At 44.8% G+C, this 25,758-nt stretch overlaps 1 protein-coding gene across 6 annotated transcripts in view; it reads left to right on the top strand.

The window, feature by feature from the left end:
- The window catches only part of LARGE2 (LARGE xylosyl- and glucuronyltransferase 2), a 207,194-nt gene that overhangs the window by 179,579 nt on the left and 1,857 nt on the right, over window positions 1–25,758 (top strand). For 5 of the 6 annotated variants that reach the window (XM_069221741.1, XM_069221740.1, XM_069221743.1 and 2 more), the window contains 3 exons: window positions 482–628; window positions 9,241–9,436; window positions 10,771–17,081. In XM_069221741.1, coding sequence (XP_069077842.1) covers window positions 482–628; window positions 9,241–9,436; window positions 10,771–10,968 — 541 coding nt within the window. In that variant the 3' untranslated portion in view covers window positions 10,969–17,081. Of the gene's footprint in view, window positions 1–481; window positions 629–9,240; window positions 9,437–10,770; window positions 17,082–25,758 lie in introns of those variants that run through there. The other variant, XR_011201291.1, reaches the window with a different exon arrangement.

The following is a 25,758-nucleotide window of genomic DNA, read 5'->3' as shown; positions in this document are numbered from 1 at the left end:
TGGATAACGCATAGGACCTGTGGTACAGAGTAGGCATGCAACGGGGAGGTTAGTCGATGTCTCAACGTACGGTAACCCTCCTGCAAGCATTGAATCCGCCTCTCCCTGCAGCAGTGTGACTTCCACGTGGGAGCAGTGCTCACAGGTGTGCCTCTGTGTCCTACCACCTCCCTTGGTGTATCCTTTGCTGACAACATCCCCGCTGCCATTACCAGTCTGCTCACTGAAGATACTGGCAGATGGGCAATCTGGTGCGGTTTAGCACATTTGGCACCCCTGAATCAGTGACGTGCCAAGCCTGACTGGCATGTATTGGTTGTTGACCCAGAGGTGCTGGCCTTCAAGAAGTTTTGGGCTGTTGTAAATTCTCCAAACCACCACCTGCTCCTGAATGTTGGTGTGAAGGGTCTCTCTGTGGCGTGAGTATCTCTTCTTTTCTTCAGAGTTTTTCTTGACATCTTTCCCTTCCTCCTATGAGCAGGAAGTCCATCCTTCAGCAGGACATGGCCGCGAAGAAGAGGGCACTGATCGTTCCAGCCTTCGAAACACTACGGTACCGCCTTACCTTCCCCAAATCTAAAGCAGAGCTGTTGTCCATGCTGGACATGGGAACACTCTATACATTCAGGTAAGAGCATCTGGGTCTCAGGTCTGTAGTGCGCTACAAACCTTGTAGCGCTAGGGCTGGCGTGTCGGTAGTGAAACATCTTTTTACTGCTAAAGGTGACGTCAGCGTTGGTATTAGTGTAATAGAAGCAATGTGCAATGCCTGCCAAAAAAGGTCTGAACACAGTTTAACTTCTCCAGTAGTTTTTGCCAAAAATGTACTATTTTCTGGTATACTTTTTATGTAATCAACTAGCAATACTGTAGTACAAAAACAATTGGATAAAAAGTAATGTATAATCTCCTATAGTCTGCCCAAGCAAATATTACTAGCGAAACAAAGCTCATTAAGTTTTGAGATTTGAATATCACAATGAAATCGACTGTTAATTGCAACCTCTCAGAGACACACTTGATAATTACTTTACAAAACCACTGTCTAGGTATTGTTAACAAATAAAGCACTTTTAAATATAAAAGTCATGAAAGGTCGTGGGCTGTCGTTTTTTGTGGCCTGAAGTGCCATCACCTCTTGCTTCATTTTATCTGTAGGTCTTACGACAGTTGTAAGAGCTTCTTGCAACCAGTTTAATTTTGGACATCCTTATTATACAATTTACGTACACTGAGTTGTACAGTCATCACAGCTGTAGATTGGGTGTAAAAGTGAGCAAACTACCTTTGATTCGAATGCCTTGTGTAGTTCCTAGAACTTTAAAAGCCTTCCTTGTTCTCAATAACCTACCTTCTCAGAAATCTTAAACACTGTCACACCTCTGTGTGAGATACCCAGGGAACATTTATCACATTACCAGCACAGGTGACCGCAACAGGAACTATTCGTACAATTGCACGTCTACAGTAAAATCTAAAATAGCTTTTCTTGAGACGAGTTTAAATCTGCTTCTATTTTGTTATTGTTAAATTGGCAGAATAATGTGGGTGTACTATGAATGTCTTAGTAAATAGTTGTTTATCCTATTGAGCAGCACCCCCAAAACTGTAGCCTTCTCTCTATCAGTCAGCTTAAATTTAAACTTAGGTTAGCCAAATATCCTGACAATATTCCCGTCCCAAATATCTCGGCTCACTCAGTTCTAAAATTCAACTATTTTTTTTCCAGTGTCATTTCAGAATTTCCTTAAAGAAGCATCATCGCTAAAACAACTTTCTCTTAATACAGCGGTTCTCAACCTGTGGTCTGGGGAACCTTGTGGTCCATGAAGCCTCCTCAGGAGGCCAGCGACTGCTTACAAAATTAAATAATATTAAAAGATTAATAAAGTGTGTATAAAGTGGCTAAATGTACAATTGAACATTTTTAACACTTACTGAAAAGTTCAATGAATTTAAAACTGGAGGCTAAAATTTAAATTAGTATCTTCAGATTTATTTGTGGGAGGAGAGCTTGTGCATCAAACAGAATATAGTATTGGATGATGCGTGGCTTCTATTGAATTTAGAAAAGCTCCAAACTTCTATTAAAATTATATTTTTATTTATATTTGTTTGCAAATTAAATGTGTTACCATTTGTGTTTGATGAATCCTTGTTTCTATATTTCTGTGTATTTCTTTGCATTTCAAATCATCACCAATGTATAGGCCGGAGTCCCCCACTACCAGTAATAACTCTGGGGTCAGGAGGGATGGATAGGGATTCCAATAATAATGTTTCGGTGGGGATCCCCGGGTTCCAGTAATGATAATGTGGGGGTCCACAGAAGTCAAAAGGTTGGGAACCATTGTCTTAACACATTTCTCCCATCATATGTAAAACAGTGAGAGGTATAATCTTGTTTTCATTTTCTTTTCCATAGTTTAAAAAAGAAATGCAGGTCAAATGATTTTAATACAATGCTATTTGTGTTTTCAACACCCCAGTTCTCTTGTACATAGATCAGGGACTCTAACTCCACAGGGAGTAAGCTTAATCAGTCTTTGCACGCTTCCCTCTGCTCTTCCCTCACACCCAAAGAAAGTAATATTTAATTTCTTCCCTTGCACCCACATAAAGTAACATTTCATTTCTTCCCTTACACCAAAAGAAAGTAACATTTCATTTCTACCCTTACACCCAAAGTAACATTTCATTTCTTCCCTTACACCAAAAGAAAGTAACATTTCATTTCTACCCTTATACCGAAAGAAAGTAACATTTCATTTCGTCCCTCACACTCAAAGAAAGTAACATTTCATTTCTTCCCTTACCCCCAAAGAAAGTAACATTTCATGTCTTCCCTTACACCCAAAGAAAGTAACATTTCATTTCTTCCCTTATACCCAAAGAAAGTAACATTTAATTTCTTCCCTCACACCCATAGAAAGTAACATTTCATTTCTTCCCTTACACCCAAAGTAACATTTCATTTCTTCCCTTACACCAAAAGAAAGTAACATTTCATTTCTACCCTTATACCGAAAGAAAGTAACATTTCATTTCGTCCCTCACACTCAAAGAAAGTAACATTTCATTTCTTCCCTTACCCCCAAAGAAAGTAACATTTCATTTCTACCCTTACACCAAAAGAAAGTAACATTTCATTTCTACCCTTATACCGAAAGAAAGTAACATTTCATTTCGTCCCTCACACTCAAAGAAAGTAACATTTCATTTCTTCCCTTACCCCCAAAGAAAGTAACATTTCATGTCTTCCCTTACACCTAAAGAAAGTAACATTTGTTTCTTCCCTTACACCCAAAGAAAGTTGCATTTCATTTCTTCCCTTACACCCAAAGAAAGTAACATTTCATGCCTTCCCTTACACCCAGAGAAAGTGCACCCAAAGAAAGTAACATTTCATTTCTTCCTTTACACCCAAAGAAAGATACATTTCATTTCTTCCCTCACACCCAAAGAAAGTAGCATTACATTTCTTCCCTTACACCCAAAGGAAGTTGCATTTAATTTCTTCCCTTACACCCAAAAGAAAGTTGGATTTCATTTCTTCCCTTACACCCAAAGAAAGTAACATTTCATGCCTTCCCTTACACCCAGAGAAAGTGCACCCAAAGAAAGTAACATTTCATTTCTTCCTTTACACCCAAAGAAAGATACATTTAATTTCTTCCCTCACACCCAAAGAAAGTAACATTACATTTCTTCCCTTACACCCAAAGGAAGTTGCATTTAATTTCTTCCCTTACACCCAAAAGAAAGTTGCATTTCATTTCTTCCCTTACACCCAAAGAAAGTTGCATTTCATGTCTTCCCTTACACCCAAAGAAAGTAACATTTCATCCGTCACACCCAAAGAAAGTTGCATTTCATTTCTTCCCTCACACCCAAAGAAAGTTGCATTTCATTTCTTCCCTTACACCCACAGAAAGTAACATTTAATTTCTTCCCTTCCACCCAAAGAAAGTAACATTACATTTCTTCCCTTACACCCAAAGGAAGTTCCATTTAATTTCTTCCCTTACACCCAAAGAAAGTTGCATTTCATTTCTCCCTTTACACCCAAAGAAAGTAACATTTCATTTCTTCCTTTACACCCAAAGAAAGTAACATTTCATTTCTTCCCTTACACCCAAAGAAAGTACATTTAAATTCTTCCCTTACACCCAAAGAAAGTAACATTTCATTTCTTCCCTTACACCCAAAGAAAGTTGCACTTCATTTCTTCCCTCACACCCAAAGAAAGTACACCCAAGGAAAGTAACATTTTATTTCTTCCCTTATAGCCAAAGAACGTAACATTTCATTTCTTCCCTTACACCCAAAGAAAGTAACATTTCATTTCTTCCTTTACACGCAAAGAAAGTACACCAAGAAAGTAACATTTCATGTCTTCCATTACACCCAAAGAAAGTTGCATTTCATTCCTTCCCTTACACCCAAAGAACATAACATTTCATTTCTTCCCTTACACCCAAAGAAAGTAACATTTCATTTCTTCCTTTACACGCAAAGAAAGTACACCCAAAGAAAGTAACATTTCATGTCTTCCATTACACCCAAAGAAAGTTGCGTTTCATTCCTTCCCTTACACCCAAAGAACATAACATTTCATTTCTTCCCTTACTCCCAAAGAAAGTAACATTACATTTCTTCCCTTTACACCCAAAGGAAGTTGCATTTCATTTCTTTCCCTACACCCAAAGAAAGTTGCATTTAATTTCTTCCCTTATACCCAAAGAACGTAACATTTCATTTCTTCCCTTACACCCAAAGAAAGTCACTTTTCATTTCTTCCCTTACACCCAAAGAAAGTACATTTAATTTCTTACCTTACACTCACAGAAAGTAACATTCCATGTCTTCCATTACACCCAAAGAAAGTTGCATTTCATTCCTTCCCTTACACCCAAAGAACATAACATTTCATTTCTTCCCTTACTCCCAAAGAAAGTAACATTACATTTCTTCCCTTTACACCCAAAGGAAGTTGCATTTCATTTCTTTCCCTACACCCAAAGAACGTAACATTTCATTTCTTCCCTTACACCCAAAGAACGTAACATTTCATTTCTTCCCTTACACCCAAAGAAAGTCACTTTTCATTTCTTCCCTTACACCCAAAGAAAGTACATTTAATTTCTTACCTTACACTCACAGAAAGTAACATTCCATGTCTTCCCTTACACCCAAAGAAATTAACATTTAATTTTTTCCCTTTTAGCCAAAGAACGTAACATTTCATTTCTTCCATTACACCCAAAGAAAGTTGCATTTAATTTCTTCCTCACACCCAAAGAAAGTACACCAAAAGAAAGTACACCGAAGAAAGTTGCATTTCATGTCTTCCCTTACACCCAAAGAAAGTTGCATTTCATGTCTTCCCTTACACCCAAAGAAAGTACACCCAAAGAAAGTAACATTTCATTTCTTACCTTATACCCAAAGAAAGTAACATTTCATTTCTTCCCTTACAACCTAAGAAAGTAACATTTCATTTCTTCCCTTACACCCAAAGAAAGTAACATTACATTTCTTCCCTTACACTCAAAGGAAGTTGCATTTCATTTCTTCCCCTACACCCAAAAAAAGTTGCATTTAATTTCTTCCCTTACACCCAAAGAACGTAACATTTCATTTCTTCCCTTACACCCAAAGAAAGTAACACTTCATTTCTTCCCTTAAACCCATATAAAGTAATATTTCATTTCTTCCTTTACACGCAAAGAAAGTACACCCAAAGAAAGTAACATTTCATGTCTTCCATTACACCCAAAGAAAGTTGCATTTCATTCCTTCCCTTACACCCAAAGAACATAACATTTCATTTCTTCCCTTACACCCAAAGAAAGTAACATTTCATTTCTTCCTTTACACGCAAAGAAAGTACACCCAAAGAAAGTAACATTTCATGTCTTCCATTACACCCAAAGAAAGTTGCATTTCATTCCTTCCCTTACACCCAAAGAACATAACATTTCATTTCTTCCCTTACTCCCAAAGAAAGTAACATTACATTTCTTCCCTTTACACCCAAAGGAAGTTGCATTTCATTTCTTTCCCTACACCCAAAGAAAGTTGCATTTCATTTCTTCCCTCAAACCTACCCAAAGAAAGTTGTATTTTATTTCTTCCCTTACACCCAAAGAAAGTAACATTTAATTTCTTCCCTCACACCCAATGAAAGTAACATTTAATTTCTTCCCCTACACCCAAAGAAAGTACACCCAAAGAAAGTAGCATTTCATTTCTTCCCTTACACTAAAATAAAGTAACATTTCATTTCTTCCCTTACACCCAAAGAAAGTAACATTTCATTTCTTCTCTTACACCCAAAGAAAGTAACATTTAGGGGGTTATTACAACTTCGTCGGAGGTGTTAATCCGTCCCAAAAGTGACGGATATACCACCAGCTGTATTATGAGTTCCATAGGATATAATGGACTCGTAATACGGCTGGTGGTATATCCGTCACTTTACCGTCACTTTTGGGACGGATTAACACCTCCTCCAAAGTTGTAATAACCCCCTTAATTTCTTCCCTCACACCCAATGAAAGTAACATTTAATTTCTTCCCTTACACCCAAAGAAAGTACACCCAAAGAAAGTAACATTTAATTTCTTCCCTTACACCTAAAGAAATTAACATTTCATTTCTTCCCTTACACCCAAAGAAAGTAACATTTCATTTCTTCCCTCACACCAAAAGAAAGTAACATTTAATGTCTTCCCTTACACCAAAAGAAAGCAACATTTCATTTCTTCCCTCACACCCAAAGAAAGTAATATTTCATTTCTTCCCTTACACCCAAAGAAAGTTGCATTTCATTTCAGTAACATTTCATTTGTTCCCTTACTCCCATAGAAAGTAGCATTTAATTTCTTTCCTTACACCAAAAAAAGTTGCATTTCATTTCTTCCCTCACACCCAAAGAAAGTACACCCAAAGAAAGTAACATTTTATTTCTTCCCTTATAGCCAAAGAAAGTAACATTTCATTTCTTCCCTTAATCCCATAGAAAGTAACATTTAATTTTTTTCCTTACACCCAAAGAAAGTAACATTTCATGTCTTCCCTTACACCCAAAGAAAGTAACATTTCATTTCTTCCCGTACACCAAAAGAAAGTAACATTTCATTTCTTCCTTTACACGCAAAGTACACCCAAAGAAAATAACATGTCATGTCTCCCCTTGCACCTAAAAAAAAGTAACATTTCATTGCTTCCCTTACACCCAAAGAAAGTTGCATTTCATTTCTTCCCTTACACCCAAAGAATGTAACATTTAATTTTTTCCCTTACACCCAAAGAAAGTTGCATTTCATTTCTTCCCTCACACCCAAAGAAAGTTGCATTTTATTTCTTCCCTTACACCCAAAGAAAGTAACATTTTATTTCTTCCCTTATAGCCAAAGAAAGTAACATTTCATTTCTTCCCTTAATCCCATAGAAAGTAACATTTAATTTTTTTCCTTACACCCAAAGAAAGTAACATTTCATGTCTTCCCTTACACCCAAAGAAAGTAACATTTCATTTCTTCCCGTACACCCAAAGAAAGTACACCCAAAGAAAGTAGCATTTCATTTCTTCCCTTACACCCAAAAGAAATTAACATTTAATTTCTTCCTTTACACGCAAAGAAAGTACACCCAAAGAAAATAACGTGTCATGTCTTCCCTTGCACCCAAAGAAAGTAACATTTCATTTCTTCCCTTACACCTAAAGAAAGTTGCATTTCATTTCTTCCCTCTCACCCAAAGAAAGTTGCATTTCATGTCTTCCCTTGCACCCAAAGAAAGTAACATTTCATTTCTTCCCTTACACCTAAAGAAAGTTGCATTTCATTTCTTCCCTCTCACCCAAAGAAAGTTGCATTTCATGTCTTCCCTTGCACCCAAAGAAAGTAACATTTCATTTCTTCCCTTACACCTAAAGAAAGTTGCATTTCATTTCTTCCCTCTCACCCAAAGAAAGTTGCATTTCATGTCTTCCCTTACACTCAAAGAAAGTAACATTTCATTTCTTCCCTTATACCAAAAGAAAGTAACATTTAGGGGGTCATTCTGACCCTGGCGGTAAATACCGCCAGGGCGGAGGTTGGCGGTAGCACCGCCAACAGGCTGGCGGTGCTCTGCCGGGCATTCTGACCGCGGCGGTACAGCCGCGGCCAGAAGCGGAAAGCCGGCGGTGTACCGCCGACTTTCCGCTGCCCATGGGAATCCGCTGCGCCGCCATGGGGATTCTGACACCCCATACCGCCATCCTGTTCCTGGCGGTTCGCCGCCAGGAACAGGATGGCGGTATGGGGTGCCGTGGGGCCCCTGGGGGCCCCTGCAGTGCCCATGCTAATGGCATGGGCACTGCAGGGGCCCCCGTAAGAGGGCCCCACAAAGAATTTCAGTGTCTGCTTTGCAGACACTGAAATTCGCGACGGGTGCAACTGCACCCGTCGCACCTTCCCACTCCGCCGGCTCCATTCTGAGCCGACGTCCTCGTGGGAAGGGTGTTTCCCGCTGGGCTGGCGGGCAGACTTTCGGCGGTCGCCCGCCAGCCCAGTGGGAAACCCAGAATGACCGCCGCAGTCTTTTGACCGCGGTACGGTCTTCTGGCGGTTCCCGCTTGGCGGGCGGCTACCGCCGCCCGCCAAGCTTAGAATCAGGGCCTTAATGTCTTCCCTTACACCCAAAGAAAGTAACATTTAATTTCTTCCCTTACACCCAAAGAAAGTACACCCAAAGAAAGTAGCATTTAATTTCTTCCCTTATACCCAAATAAAGTAATATTTCATTTCTTCCCTCACACCAAAAGAAAGTAACATTTAATGTCTTCCCTTACACCAAAAGAAAGTAACATTTGATTTCAAGATCTACAATAGAACCCATGTCCTCTTTCCGTCAGCCCATACAAAATAAACAAGAAAGTTTGCAGTCACTAAAGCAGGCTAGATACTGCTTCTCTTTCTATTTACCAGATCCCACCTTAGGCCTTCTTGCCCCACACGGATGAAAGAAACAAAGTTTATATTTTGATTAGGTTATGAATATGTATGTAACCTGTTTTAAATGACTGCAGAAGGAGTGGAACCAGTTAAGTGCATGAAGAGAGGGATGTTGGCACACTACCCACTCATGGGCGGTGCACGGGTCTAATGCATCCTAATCAAGGCTCCTATGTAAGAGAGGCAGTGGTTCTGAGCAGGCAGATGCTGATGTTGTCTTCTTCCTTCTCTGAAGATACCATGTTTGGATGAAGGGCCACGCCCCCACCGACTATGACAAGTGGCGCACCATGACAGAGCCATACAGGGTGGAGTGGGCTGCTGACTTTGAGCCTTACGTTGTAGTGGGGCGCGACTGCCCCAAGTACGACCAGCGGTTCGTGGGATTCGGCTGGAACAAAGTGTCGCACATCATGGAGCTGGATGCGCAGGTGAGAGCCGCGCCAAAGGTAGAGGTGGACAACGAACATAACACCGTGCTGAAGGACAGAGATGGGGCAACACATAGGGAAGCCAATGACTCAACCGCTCAATTATTTCAATATTTATATTCACATTAGGTGTTGCAGGGCCTCTCCAGATGCTTTTAAAATAAGCTCTAGAACCTTTGCAGGGTGTTTTCCTTTTTTCAACCTGTTGGATAAGAGATTTCTTGCTGCTTGTCTGCCAGACATGACTCTTCTATAACACCCTGCATCCTCCCAAAAGTGGGTTCTAGCCTAATTTACTTATAAATGTACATTTATCTAAATTTTCCTTCCTCCTCTGGAGAACTCTAAAAATCTTTGAGACCTGTTCTGTGCTGGGAATGTCATTTTTTATAACACTTATTCCATGAGCATCAAGAGTTCTGGTTTGCGCAGTATGGTGTCAAGGAAGGGATGCAAAGCCATTCTTTGAAACTCGTTCACCAGGCCATGTCTCTCTGGTCAGGTGCTACTGAAAGGTGATACTCACAGCTATGGCCATATATCAGCCTTAGTACGACAGTAGACGGGGTCCAGTAGGCTCCACTTAACTAAGTGGAATGACTTTTGTCTCACAAGCCAGTATAGCAGAGCACTTTGGGCAACCCTTTTTTATAACACTGTATTGGATTTTTAACTTTCCTCAATATATACCAGAACTGGAGTTAGAATTGTAAATAAGCCTCCTATGCTCTTCTGAAGAAAGTTACACTTTCCCCAAAATATTCTAGGGCTCGAATTAAGAATGGTAAACTCCAGCATCTGCAAAACTGTCCTACCCTGATGCCAGAACAGCTGAAGGAAAAAACGTAAGAGAGTGCCCTGGACACAAACCTAACGTCACACTCCATAAAGTGCTAAGATTGAGGTCATAGCGTAACACTGAGACCAAATTAGGTGACCTGGACATTTCAGTTTAAAATAAGGTATTTAAGTTGGGCGAATGCTTGAGATTTCATTAATACTTTACCTAATAAAGGGAATATTTGTTCCCCAAAATATTGCAGTGTTTGTGACTGAAAGATGGAGACTTAAGAGAATAACTTGATTGAAATGAATTATCAGATTTTGAAAACTGGATCACACTTAGAATGTTGATCTGGTGAAGGAGAGTGAAGTTACTTTTTGTTTGGTGATGATCAACACTAATGAGGTTGTGAAGGGGCACCTCCTGTACTGGGCCCAGTACTCCAGATGCGGCTTCACTTGCCATGTGTGTAGTGTTTTTTTGTTAGTTATACTGCTGTCATAGGTTTGTTGTAGTGGGTATCCTGACGTTCTTCTTGTTCCACCCACAGGAATACGAGCTTGTGGTTCTGCCTGATGCCTTCATGATCCACATGCCACATGCCCCCAGCTTCGACATCTCCAAGTTCCGCTCAAGCCCCACCTACCGGCACTGCCTCAAGACGCTGAAGGAGGAATTCCACCAAGACATGTCCCGCTGGTATGGCTCCGCCGCCCTGAAATACCTTACCGCTGAGAAGAACCTGTGACAACTGTTGCAGCGGCTCCTCGCTGTCATAGAAACTGAGCTTGGACCTGTGCTTCTCCATCTAAATGGAACTCGGCGGGGGTCTGCCACAGCAAGCCCTGTGGTCTAAACCAAGAGGGCCAAGCCACAGAGACTCCATGTCACCTGAGCTCAGGGAGTTGTGCCACAGGCATTCACCCACCACCAGCGCATCCAATCTGAGATGAAGTGACTGTTAAAGGCATCCCTCCAACGGTAGCCGAGCTACAGGACCGTGCAGTAGTTTCCTAGCGTATGACCTTCAGGTGCACTGCCACGGTGACCACCACCTCTGTCTCACTGGATCTTTAGAGGATGCCACGTGGATGCCGCTGCCTCGCCACCCCTCTTTTGAAAGCGAGCATGGGGGCTCTGCCATGGTTGATCCCTGCTTCTTGTCTCACCTCAGCTTGATTTGAGAGGGGGTGAGGGTGACTGTAATGATAACCCTCTTCCTCCATCTGATCTGAGCTCAGGAGTCCCAGCCTCCGTGACCTGCCATGCCAACCTGCCTTGTACCAAGCTCAGTAGGCCATGCCAAAGACAGTGTTTTCTGCTTATGTTGTATGTGGTGTCTGCCATTCCCTTCTTAATCTGAGCTGTGGACCCCCGAGCCTTGCCAGGTGGTGCCCTGGTGAGAAGACTGCACCAGGCAGAAGGCAAGGCAGGAAGCCTCTTCTGAGTCTCCCACTCCTCCTTGCCCCCAGTGGTTCTCACTGCACCTCTTTCTCCATCAGAGGATTGGTCCCAAACTCTTCCAGAAACATGGGTGGTCTGCAGATGAGTGACAGTGAGAGCCCATTTCTATGGTAACTCGTTTGTAACCTCCTACATTAGAAAGGCTGCCTTAGTGCGTTACTGCCACACATGCATTTCCTTACGGTGTCCTAAACATTTCACATGCACTAGAGGTTCTTCCCTAAAACTATTCTTTCATTTCAGAGAATTGTTTGTGCTTTGGGAGGTGTGGTCGTCAAACTAGACCATGTTTGGTGACTGAGGTAGCGCTCAGTTGTAGACCACGGAACGTAATTTGAGGACCAAAAAGGCGATCAGTGGTAGGCAGTACATATCGATAGAGTGCCTTTCGGGGGTGGAAACTGAGATCAGTTACCAACCAAACCCTCCTAGAGATATCACTTTGGACGGCATGGGTGGTGAGCCAAGGCTAGTGCTATGCTGGGTGATATCCCGTGGGGCAAGGAGAGGCGCTCTCCTACGGGATATCATTCCACCCTGAAGGAGCAGTCTGGTTTCAAATGTACTTTATTAAAGAGCATCATGCTTACCAGACATGGTAAACCGTTGTGGGTAGTAGGCTCTCGGGGATGTCGCTGGGCCGGAACGGGTGGTCTCGTAGGGACCATCAGCAGAGATGAAATGGGTGGTCATCTCTCATAGACCGCACGCTGCTATGGGATGGCACGCAATCAGATGGACTGGAGTGGGTGATTTGGACCATACTCACTTAAGGGATGTCACTCAAGCAGAAGGGCCGAAAGGCATAATCTGTTATGGACCCTACTCTTCTAGGGGATATCATTCGAACTCAAGGGCTGGAAAGGGTGATCTGTTGTGGACTTTACTCTTCTTAAGTGATGTCACTCAAGTAGAAAGGCTGGAAGGCGGAATCTTTTGAGAACAAAACTCTTAGGGGATGTCCCTCAAGCAGATTGGTGGGAGCAGATGTTTTGGACCTTACTCATCTAAGGGATGTCACTCGAGCAGGAGGGCTGCAGTGAGTGATGAGTCTTTAAAGACTATACTCCCCTAGGAGATGTCATTCTAACAAAAGGGCTAGACTGGATGATGTTATGGACTGTGCACTTCTGGAAATATCACACGAGCACCGCTTTCGTAGTGGATGTCACTCGAGCAGAAGACCTGGAAGGGATTAGGCGATGACACTTAAGCAGTTGGCTGGAAGGCGTCATCCATCATGAACCCCGTACTCTCCAAGGGGATGTCACTCACGCCGAAGGCCTGTAAGGGGTGGTCCATTAGGGACCGTACTCTCCTAAGGGAGGTCACTCGCACAGAAGGCCTGTAAGGGGTGGTCGATTAGGGGCCGTACTCTCCTAGGGGACGTCACTTGCACAGAAGGCCTGTAAGGAGTGGTCGATTAGGGACCATACTCTCCTAGGGGATGTCACTCGCATAGAAGGCCTGTAAGGGGTGGTCCATTAGGGGCCGTACTCTCCTAGGGGAGGTCACTCGCACAGAAGGCCTGTGAGGAGTGGTCGATTAGGGACCATACTCTCCTAGGGGATGTCACTCGCACAGAAGGCCTGTAAGGGGTGGTCCATTAGGGGCCGTACTCTCCTAGGGGATGTCACTCGCACAGAAGGCCTGTAAGGGGTGGCCCATTAGGGGCCGTACTCTCCTAGGGGATGTCACTCGCACAGAAGGCCTGTAAGGGGTGGTCCATTAGGGGCCGTATTGTCCTAGGGGATGTCACTCGCACAGAAGGCCTGTAAGGGGTGGCCCATTAGGGGCGTACTGTTCTAGGGGAGGTCACTCGCACAGAAGGCCTGTAAGGGGGGGTCCATTAGGGGCCGTACTGTTCTAGGGGAGGTCACTCGCACAAAAGGCCCGTAAGGGGTGGCCCATTAGGGGCCGTACTGTCCTAGGGGAGGTCACTCGCACAGAAGGCCTGTAAGGGGTGGCCCATTAGGGGCCGTACTGTCCTAGGGGATGTAACTCGCACAGAAGGCCTGTAAGGGGTGGTCCATTAGGGGCCGTACTGTCCTAGGGGATGTCACTCGCACAGAAGCCCTTTAAGGGGTGGTCGATTAGGGACCATACTCTCAGGAGATGTCACTCGCACAGAAGGCCTGTAAGGGGTGGTCCATTAGGGGCCGTATTGTCCTAGGGGATGTCACTCGCACAGAAGGCCTGTAAGCGGTGGTCCATTAGGGACCGTACTCTCAGGGGATGTCACTCGCACAGAAGGCCTGTAAGGGGGGGTCCATTAGGGGCCGTATTGTCCTAGGGGATGTCACTCGCACAGAAGGCCTGTAAGGGGTGGTCCATTAGGGACCGTACTCTCCTAGGGGAGGTCACTCGCACAGAAGGCCTGTAAGGGGTGGTCCATTAGGGGCCATATTGTCCTAGGGGAGGTCACTCGCACAGAAGCCCTTTAAGGGGTGGCCGATTAGGGACCGTACTCTCAGGGGATGTCACTCGCACAGAAGGCCTGTAAGGGGTGGTCCATTAGGGACTGTACTCTCAGGGGATGTCACTGGATCAGAAGAGTTGCTGGGAGGACCATACTGTCCTCCTGTATGTTTGAAGCCCTCTCTAGTCTTACACGCCAATCTAATCTGCTTATTTTCTAACCTAACTTTACACTGGAGACTTGGGGCCGGATGTATGAATCAATGTTCGCAATTCGCTATTAGGAAATAGCAAACTGTGATGTTGAACAGTGTGTTTGACGCTGTTAGCGATTCCCATTGGGTTGCAAATGGGCCCCTAATCAATATTCATGAGGCAGGTCACTATTTGCGACCCATTGTGAATGGATACAATCACCAGGATGGTGGGCTGCTGGGGTCAGAAGACCACCATGTCTGTGATTGTTTTTTCAATAAAGCAATCTTTTTTTTCTAATGTATCCCGTTTTTCTTAAAGGAAGACAAGATGCGTTACAAAAAGAAAAATTAAAAGTTTTCATTTCATTTTTTAAGAGTAGGCAGTGGTCTGTGGGACCACTGCCTGCTCTTAAAGGTAGGTTTGCACCCCCATTTGCAAATGGGAAGTGGTCCCTTGGGGGACCCCTTCACGTTTGTGATGGCTTACCACCAACTTGAAGTTGCTGGTAACTGCAAATGTTTTGTACCTGCATTTCCGGTCACAAAACATTCCTATTTACCAGAGCGAGTCGCTATTAGGAAGGGGCGCCCTTGGCACGCCCCTTCCTAATAGCAAGTAGCAAACCTTATTTTGCGAGTCCGTAATAGGTTACCGACTCGCAAAATAGGGTTGGTACGTGACAAAAAGCATTTTACCAGTTACAAACAGCCTAATGGGCAGTTTGCATCCGGTAAAAGTCTTCGTACATCTGGCCCTTGATCCCTGCTGCCTCCCTGCTCCTGCCCCAATTACCACAGTCTGGAGTATATTATTTGCTCTGATGCCAGTTCACTTATGCGCCAGCAGTTCCAGAGTCCATAGACCGTACTGGCACCGTGGCAATTCTACACTACCATTTGTACTAGTATTTGGCCCAACAGACTAGTGCAATAATAAAAAAAGAAAGAGAATATATATAGTACAAACATTGGAGCCACTTGTCAATCCAGGAGTTCTGTAGATTGGTGCATAGGGTTTAAAATATCCCCTGAAGCTTTGGACCCTTCGATGTTTTTCTTTAATTGGTTTTATTTTTCTCTGACATCTTGTTAAGTCGCTTTGCTTACACTTGGACTCTGCTTGCTCTGCCTTAGGCCTGTTGCTCTTAGAACTGGAGAATAGGCAGATTTCCAAACGGGTGTGCACCTTTGGGTGTGTAAGTAATTTACTCGCAAAATGTTATGCACAGAAATCTTTAGACTTCCAAAAAGTTGAAAGAACATCCAACCTCACGGGATGGAACTGTAAGATACCCTCTACGAAAAAGGTAATTGAAGCTCTATAGTTGATGGGTGATAGGATGGTACAATGGAGTGAAGTCAGCTTTTTGTCTCGACCGTGTGTTTCAGACATCGTTCTCTAAGATGGCTAACGTAACCCCTTAGTTTAAAGCTACTTAGCTGTAACCTCAGTTCTCCAGCTTTGGTATCTTTCATAGATTCACATGCTTGGAGCGTTCTCTGTTGTTTATTCCCAGATTGTCGACTGGGAATAATTCAGTCATGTGAAGCCATGTGTGATCCAGTCCTAGACATCAATAATCTACCTTTCAGACATCAGGCAGTACTATGTCTAGTGCTAAAGTTGGCTACCTGGAACGAGACCACGTGGGTTCCAGCACTAGTTTAACCGCAGGAATACACTGTGTGATTTAAAGCAGTTCACCATCAAAGAAGAAAGAAATAGTTCCTTCTCTTGCCCACACATTCCAGTTTTCGTAGGGGATTAAATTTGAAAGGTGTTGTAACTAAAATGCTAAACGTTCTCCTTGGAGAGTTTCTTCTGGATCGCTCCTCAACCCTTTTCATTTAAATCTCTCTGATTCCTCGACACCTATCACCATCAGCACTTATTTTGTAGTGGTTTCATGACCGGACAGCGGTGACAGAATCGCATCTCTCTTGCTTCCACTCGGGCAACTCTGGTGAGAACCTTTGTAAAGTCGAGGTCTGTCTCTGGGTGCAGATGAAGCGGCCATACCAATTACCATGGTGGTTTGAATGGGACCCAAAGACTCCAGCCACACATGCCCCACATTCTGCTTCCTCTCCTGTATCTTAGGGACTTCACACTTGTGACCCCAGTGAAGCATCATATCTTTTGTATTCATCCCATGGTGCACCTGGGAGGTACGGTGTTGGTAGCTTACCACAGGTTAGCGAGGTGGTGGTGATGGTAGGTACTGTGTAGGGGTTTGAGATGCAGAAACCAGGATTACATTCTGTGTCTTTGACTTTACAAAGTCGCCAGGCCTTAATTTGTCCCTCTTTTTACAGTGACAAGTGCAGAATCCCTTGTTGGGTCCACTCCATTATGAGAAGATCACATCTGACCACAGAGTGTCCCAATAAGGATCGGGGTTCCAGGAGTTGGTGTTTCTTGCTTCAGGTCATAGAATACTCCCTTGCTCTAATGGTCTGACATTTTGAGGCAGATTTGACAAAACTCCGCCCACTGAAGTCAGGTGAACCTCGCCACGTCACGAAGAGCGGCTGACAATCATTGAGCAGTGGGCACCAGGTCACCTAATGCAAGCCCGGCCTACTGAGTAGTAACTACAGGTGGTTCTTAAACACTGGATACTGAGATAGAAAAACCGCAGCCTTATCCCACTACCTCTACGTCCATGAATATTTAAATTATTTAAGCTACTGATCACTACGCAGATGTACATGTATTTGGCGTGAAGGCCGCCTGAATGTTAGTTTTTATTGATTTTATAAAGTATTTTATGACAAACCATTGGCGTTGCCTGTATCATTCACTGCTTGCTTATGTTGGGGGAAGCTACTTAAAAAAATGTTGCATTACTGAGATTTGGGGAGACCCACCAAAATATGACGTTTGTAGCATGTGTTGCTGTAGACACGCATGCTCTGCATACTCCCACCTTCTAGTGTTGGGCTGGACATTTGCAAGTTATTTCTCTTCGAAAAAGTTTTTAGACTCGTGAGGTGTAGTCACTTTTTACTTGGTATACAGTGCTCCTGGCTATCAATTCCACATTCAATTCTTTTTTTTTTCCTTCATCGGGTTCGGATGTGTACTGATGGGGCTCCTGTGTTCATCACTTGTGATGTTTCCCTTTGACCACATTCGCTTGATTTTTTATTCTGGGAGCACCGGAACAAACTACTCAATTTTCTTTTTCCTTCAGTCAGTTGACCCTGACCACCTTCGAAACCTCACTACCAGACCTTGGGCCCTCACTTGGGTGTTGTACTTGTGCCTCGACGACTTCATCCAGAATGTATAACCAGTGATAAGAAAGGATGCCCTTTAAGTCCTGCCCTACAGTGCCACTCCTTATTTCCGTGGCCTGACCACCACCCATTCTGCAATTTCTGCCTCTCCCCCAACCACGATGACACTACACGCAAGGCCTTCCACTCCAAAATGGTTCTTCGTTACTGATGTGAGTGGAAGTGGTGTCATTGGAGAATGCAGAGACAGGAGTCAGACAGTACCATCAGCATCTTCGGGGAACACTGCATCAAAGCAGATGAAGAAGCAAACGCCACAGGGCACAGCTCATCCATTTGTCTCCCAGCCCAAAGGTGGCCTTTTCCTCTGAGTTTGATGAAGAAGAACCGGACCCAGGTTCCCAGGAGACATGCATAAAGACTCCAAACGTGAGCACTATTGTCTCCAAGACATCACTCAGGCCAGCACAATGGCCATGAGTCGGAGCTGAGCACCGCCACAAGGTGGGAGCCAGGCGTCGAGCCCGGCATCGTAAGAAACCACCTCCTGGACCATCACTGCCCTTGGAACATGGTTGGTGTCAACCCAAGCCTTCGGAGCCAAAAGTGCTCATCTCTTCAAAGACTGAACCGGTACGTGGCTCAAGCCCAAAGATTCTTCAGAAGCTTTTGAAGCCAAGAGGACATAGGGCGCCGGCACCAAAGCCTGCTCTGTCACCAAAACTAAGAAGGTCATTCTGCTCTGAAGACACCCTCGGTGGACGGCTCTTAGGAGTCAGAATAACCCACCCTCCAGCGGCTGCAAGAAGAACTGAATACTCGCCAGAAATGCCTATTGATCCATTCTCACATAGCTAAGATCACTACCATGCTGCTTCCAAAGCCGACAGCCTTTGCCATGGAAGAGAAATTGCTTTGAATCCTCCTCCACCTCCTAAGCAAAAGAAGCGCAAGGACAGGGGCACCAGCCCTCTCGCTGTTCCAGCTCCAACTCCTCCTCTTACTCTCTTCCACCACAGTCTCCAGCGCACACCTCTCCTCTCCCATACACCGCAGAGGATTCACCTCACGCACCTTATGAGTAAGTATGAGTAAGCATTTCATCCTGTCGACCTCTACTCTGCACCGAATGGCCTGGTGCCTGTGGGACAGCTACAGTATTGGGCGACACAGACTCCGATCTGTGCCAAGCTAGGCCATCCTTCCCCAGATGGACATGACATCCTACCATGAAGTCATTCTGAAGGCAGCCACCTGTCATGAGGTGGACATGCATGTCCTCTAAGAAAACAACGTCCTGGTTGAGACCCTATCAAAACCCAACACAGACAGCTTTAAGAAACCTGTGAAGGCAGGGGTAGTCACACCCTGGGTCAGCACAAAATATAAGCACTATTCCAGTGGTACCCCCAAATCTGTGGTGATCCATACTGCACATAAACATGATCATGAACTGGCCACAGGAGGTGCTCCTACCCCAAATTAGTAGGGCAAAAAGATAGATTCCACGGGGGAAAAAGTAAACCGTTGGAGAATTGCTAACTCTGTTGGCTTGCTCTCCTGTCACATTAGAGTGCCCTGATCTGAGATGCAAGACTGCCTCAAAAACCTCCATGAGGAGTATAGGCAGAGATAAAAGGAATTGGTGGCAGAGGAGAAACCATTTACGACACCACTGTTCGATGTGCCCTGAATGCTGCTGACAGAAGCCTGTGGGATGAACACCAGCATCCTAGGGAGACGGCAAACCTGGCTGCGTGTACCTGATTTTTAAATCAGAAATACGGCAGCATCTGCTCAATCTGCTCTCCTTTGGTTCATGGGTTTACCTGATGCTTAAGCTCGAAGGCAGACCTCGCTAAGGCTATGGGTGCTCTCCAAATATCCTACCCAAGGGATTTTTTCGTAGGCAGCAGTTCTGATAAAGACTTCTAACCACAAATTCTTCACCTTTTGAATATTCCCCTAGATGAGAGGCTCTATGCGCTGAGAGCTTTATGCCTTACAACAGTGGTTCCCAACTTGTAGTCTGGAGACCCCTGGGGGTCCGCGGAGCCGCCGCAGGGGTTCCGCTACTGCTTAGAAAATTAAATATTAATCACAGATTAATAAAGGGTATAAATGTTTTCTTTTTTTTTTAAAATGTAAATCTGAAGGGTTCCCCCGCAACACCCATGGATTTTGACACTGCCCCAGATTCACTAAATTATATGACCCTGGGCAACGGCAAAACATTACACGTCCCCAGGGTGGCGTAATGAGGAAAAATATTTGTAGTTCTTGTTTTTTTCCTCTTTCCATGTGTGCTGCTTCCTGCAGCACACATGGAAAGAGGAAAACTCCTTCAGGGATTGTTTTTGTGCAGGGAGGTGCAATGCAGACACACTTGCACTATGGTGTCTGCGTTGGCACTGGGTAGCAAATAGTGCACCAGTCAGGGGGAAAGGAATGCACCGTATTTCATTAAAACGGTGCATTACTGCCCTTTCATATTGAAGTAGGGCAAAGCAGTAAGAAGATTAATTCACCTTGCATTTTGGCAAATTATTTGACTTCACCAGTCAATTTCCGCTCGCCTGACTATCCTGATTGGATACACACTCAGCTGCACGGAAACTGGATCCTCCGAAGTCTCTTTCAACCACCGCCGAAGAAATTTCCCAGGAACCATGATCTTACAGCATTGCTGCTTCAGTCCTACTGAAAACTATTTTACTGTCGCTCACCTCCAGTCCAGAAACACACATGGACAAATGAAACTGCAACATGGAGTCTGCCTTCCAGACACATGCTCAATTACATAGTGCTAGTTCCGCAATCTAGTCACCAAACTAGCAAGACTTTTGGTCACCACTCTCTGCCCACTCGGTTTAAGCATATTTACTAAGGGTTTGTGATCTGTTCTTAGCTTGAATTTTGGTCCCCATAAAAACATGCAAGAACACTCTACTGCCAAAGTCCATGCCAACAACTCCCTTCCAGTTATTGAACAGGTTCTCTTTAACTCTTTGTGAGGAAATGACATGTATTATATGGTGCGACCTCATTGTGTAATTCACTCACCAACCAAACCTTCAGTTCACCGCTGGGTAGCTGTGAGCACCAAGGCATACACAAAGGAACACGTGTAAAGCATTTGAACAGTACCAAAACAATTGAAGAATACATTGACAAGACACTAAAGAAATCCAATAACAATTTATAAAAATTGGCTGTACTTCCATAGATTATTAAACACCACAATGAAAAAGATCCACCGGCTGTGTTCTGGACATATAAAATTCACAGAGCACGATAAATAAAGTTATTTCACTCAGCCGCGAACAAGCCTTGGCAAATTGAACTAATTTTGGACTTTGAAATGTTTTCACTAAAAATAGACTAGTTGTAATGCGGTTACTTGGAGTCAGTTTAGGTGACTAATTCCAGTAGGGAGCTATTCAGGGGGACCAGCAAGGTCAGCAGGTGAAGCAGTCTTCAGTCACTTCCTGGCACATTTATCCTCTGTAGGGCTTTCCTATGGAAGTGGTCCTGATGCAAGGGATGAAGGATACTGAAGATGCTCAAAGGATGCTGTGGATGCGACGCAGTCAGCCATAGTCTTTGTGTGGCCACTCTTCGGTCCTTGAAGGGGATAAGGCAGTTCTCATCATAGGGTCAACATCTCTCCAAATGCTCTTGGTGCTGGCAGAGGTCCTGTTGCTACAAGAGTACCGGGCACCCAGCATTGCGGTCACAGGGCTATTCTTCCTGGGTTTGATAACTCATCCTATGGGGATCCCAGTAGCACTCCGATACTCCTGCACTCAGCAAATTTGGGTGCAATTTTGTGCATTGGTTCCTGGTCCCTGATGCTGCATGGCAGCGGGTTGAAGACTTTGGGCTGCCAACTTGCCTCAACAGGCTTCAGCTGTTGTGTCCCTGTGCTGTGAAGAGGAAGGCTCACTGACAGCTGGAGTATCGTGGCTTGGCTCTAGAGACTGCTTCTTGAGCAGGGCATAGAAAGCACCGTCCCTCTCCTTTGGTAGCCAGCAGGTGCAGTCAGTGACTGTGCACCCTCTCTTTGTGGGCTCCATGGTGCAGCAGGGTAATCCTTCTTGGGTCCTCCATCCAGTCCAGGTAAGATCGGAGTTTGGGGTGCCAGGGGTGCCCTACTTATGGTCAGAAAATGCCTTCATGGCAGAATAGGGTTGGTAGCCAATTGGCTACCAGGTTCCCTCCCACCTTATGACCACTTCCTGCAAAGTGTAGCAGATGTGCATCCCAGGATGCACCATTATGCTCACTTTCAGTATGGCAGGACCCTTCTCCTAATGTGTGGAGCCTCCTAGCCCAACCAAAGGGTGTGGCTAACAAGGGAGCTACATGCCCCTGGAAAACTTCTTTCATAAGTGGTTTCTCCTCTCCTGTCCCAAGTGCCCGCTTGCCAACAATGGAGCCCTACCTCTCCCATGTGTTATCCATTTGCTCTTCAAAGGTGGCATCTCCTTTGAGGTTTGACAAAACCTGTGTGGCTTCCTGCAGCAAGGAGGTGACACCTTCTTCCAGAGCGGGCCCCTACTGTATCCTCTCCTTGGGGGGGGAGGGGTCATTAGCATGTCTCTCCAGGAGGTCAGAAAGCTGCCTCAGCTACAGGACACAGGACTCAAGGCACCTTTGCTAAAGTTGCACGTTGCAACTTGTTACATTAATTTCAACCTGAAAATCAAGTTGAGCTTAATGTAACACCTTGTTGGATAGCGTGAATGGCCCATTTTGGTCAGACCATCCCAGAATTAGCACAGCTTAGGGATCAGCATGTATCACTGCACTCGCCAATTGGGTGAGCAGATTTTTCCACAGTAAAATCGTCAGTTCCACATTTTCACTGTCAAAACCTGTAAAGTTACATATTCTGGTCGTGGAATATGATGCACCCTGCCTTAGGACTCCATAAGCCTGCCATAGGGTGCTTTAAATGGCAACGTTGAGCCTGCTGTTAAACTGTTCTTCCAGCCAGCAAATGGCAAGCTGAGAGGTTTGTTTAACTAGTGTCCCACCCAGGATGGCACAACCAATGCTGCAATCCCTGTGGGGGGGGATTCTCTAATGTACATGCCCTGGGTACCATTTACCAGGGACTTATGAGTAAGCTAGCTCAGTCAATTGGGTAAAGGCCAAGTCAACATGTCATTTCAGCTGAAGGGCACAGGCAATGAGTGTAGGAAAGTACCATCTTGCCTGGCATGTTACCCCTATATTTCACTGTATAGATGTTGTTTTAGTCTGTGTCACTGGGACCCTGCCAGGCAGGGCCCCAGTGCTCATAAGTATGTGCCCTGTATGTGTTCCCTGTGTGATGCCTAACTGTCTCACTGAGGCTCTGCTAACCAGAACCTCAGTGGTTATGCTCTCTCTGCTTTCCAAATTTTTCACTAACAGGCTAGTGACTAAATTTACAAATTCACATTGGCATACTGGTACACCCATATAATTCCCTAGCATAAGGTACTGAGGTACCCAGGGTATTGGGGCTCCAGGAGATCCCTATGGGCTGCAGCATTTCTTTTGCCACCCATAGGGAGCTCTGACAATTCTTACACAGGCCTGCCACTGCAGCCTGAGTGAAATAACGTCCACGTTATTTCACAGCCATTTACCACTGCACTTAAGTAACTTATAAGTCACCTATATGTCTAACCTTCACCTGGTGAAGGTTGGGTGCAAAGTTACTTAGTGTGTGGGCACCCTGGCACTAGCCAAGGTGCCCCACATCGTTCAGGGCAAATTCCCCGGACTTTGAGTGTGGGAACACCATTACACGCATGCACTATACATAGGTCACTACCTATGTATAGCGCCACAATGGTAACTCCGAACATGGCCATGTAACATGTCTAAGATCATGGAATTGTCACCCCAATGCCATTCTGGCATTGGGGGGACAATTCCATGATCCCTCGGGTCTCTAGCACAGAACCCGGGTACTGCCAAACTGCCTTTCCGGGGACCCCACTGCAGCTGCTGCCAACCCCTCACACAGGTTTCTGCCCTCCTGGGGTCCAGGCAGCCCTGGCCCAGGAAGGCGGGCGTCCAATTTATACTTTGATGCACGGCTGCGCAACCAACAGGTGGGAGTCATTATTTCGTGACTCACACAGCGGCGTCAAGTCGTAAAGGAAACCAACGTTAACGCGACGCAAATGACTGTGGGTCGATTTACGACAGCGCAACCCGGAAAGCGTCGTTTGTTTTGACGCAATAGCGTCAAATTTACCCGCGAACACTGCCCTTTCAGCAGAGGAGAGCCAAAATGGATCCCAGATGCCACAACAGACCCCAGGAAGATGACAGCAGACCAGGAACCAGCCAGGATGATCCATACAGGAACCAAGACATATATAGAAAAAAAAGAAAGTGTCGCTTCAGTGCAGAGGAGCAGGAAATCCTGGTTAAAGAGGTGACGGAACACCAGCACCAACTGTTCATCACCTCTAAGTTGCCAATCAGCAGGAGAGAGGCCATATGGCAACAAATTGTGGACAAGATCAACAGTGTGGCTGAAGAACGCAGAACAGTCACCGAGTGTAAGAAACGCTGGCATGACTGCAAACGTAGGACAAAGGAAAAAATGGCCAGGAACAGGAAGGCAGCACTGCAGACTGGAGGTGGGAGTCCAGCACACCAGGAGGCCCTGGACCACATGGAGGAGATGGTCGCAGCCGTCATCCCTGAGGAGATCGTCACAGGGATTCAAGGACAGGACAGCGCAGACTACCACGAGACAACGCACATGCAGGGTAAGTCGCATGGGGAATTATGATGCAATAATGATAACTGCAACCGGGGTGGGGAATACCTACTACACAATGCATGTAAGTCAGCATATATATGAAGTGGCATGGGTAAAGGGGCACGGCAGGGGGGCATGCCCAGCATAGACAGAAGCTGGGGCACGACAAAACACAGCACCAATAACAGTCCCATGGGGCCATACTGTCATGACAACAATGGAGCTAAGGGAAAGCCGCGACAGGTGGGAAGGCCACTACGTCAAACTTACATCCAGGCACTCGTCCGTCAAAATAGATCCTACATCAACTAGGTCCCTATCAGTAATCCAGTAGCCAAAACAACAACTGCAATGTAACTGCGACAACAGTTGACACTAACACCTCTGATCTCTGTGCAGCTATAGTAGCTAATGGCAGGAACCTCCCCATGGAACATACATACCTAAATTAGGGGGTGAGGATGACATCTGCAACTATTTATAGAAATAAGACAAAGGCATCAGTACACTCAAATGCCAATGCCCATAGTTGACACATACATCAGCCAAAGTAAACAGCAATAGGAGCCACACAGCACTAAGGACACACATGCTGCATACGTCAGGGTCCCTCACGTGCCTGGCTAACAAGGCAACATCACTAATGTCATACTGCTCAGACAACAACATTGAGGAGGGGACACATGCAACTGGTCACTGAAACACACCTGCACAGTCTGAGAACCAAATAGGACATTGATACGATAAACAGGGCAATCCAATTAAACACACATTACCCAACATCAGCTGGAAACATCAACAATGTCTACATCCATATCACATCGTAACATTGCCATGCATAGGATATGCCACATAACGATTACAATTAGGTCAATGTGAATAAAAAGATTTTGGGGCAGGTCCTGAGAGGCAAGTGTGCTGCCATGGCAATCACAACGCCCACAGCCAGTGAAAGTGTAGTGTGGTTAGTTTTACGTATACTTTGCACATTAGCTTCAGGCTTTTGTGCACTTTGCCCTGAATGTATTTAATTCATTTGCTGACAGCTTAGAGCCTCTGTGCACTTTGCTCTAAATGCTTCTTATTAGGCTTTGTACTGTTATTTTTCAAATAGCCAGTTCTAGGGTGTTGTTTTTTATTCATGTCATACTGTTTTGCCTACTTCAGCACTGGAGTTCTCCATAACATATTCACTCTGTGCTTCAGTCAAGGATACAGTCTGGTACATTGCCGATAGACGTGGTAGGAGTTTAGATTTGGCATTCCTGCGTAGGGCCATTTTGTGATCACAATGACATGTTACTTATAAAATCACTTCCTTGTCCCAATACACGCAAGAGGGAGATTCCGACCAGAGAACCACAACTAGACGCTGACTGCCTCGTTGCAAATGCTGAACCAGATCACAGGTCTTTGCTCTGGTATGAGGGCTGATGTCTCCCCA

This window comes from Pleurodeles waltl, chromosome 3_1 (assembly GCF_031143425.1).
Source record: "Pleurodeles waltl isolate 20211129_DDA chromosome 3_1, aPleWal1.hap1.20221129, whole genome shotgun sequence".
In the NCBI taxonomy this organism is placed as follows: Eukaryota; Metazoa; Chordata; class Amphibia; order Caudata; family Salamandridae; genus Pleurodeles; species Pleurodeles waltl.
Note: the sequence above shows the minus strand (reverse complement) of the source record. Positions and strands in the feature narration are given on the sequence as shown.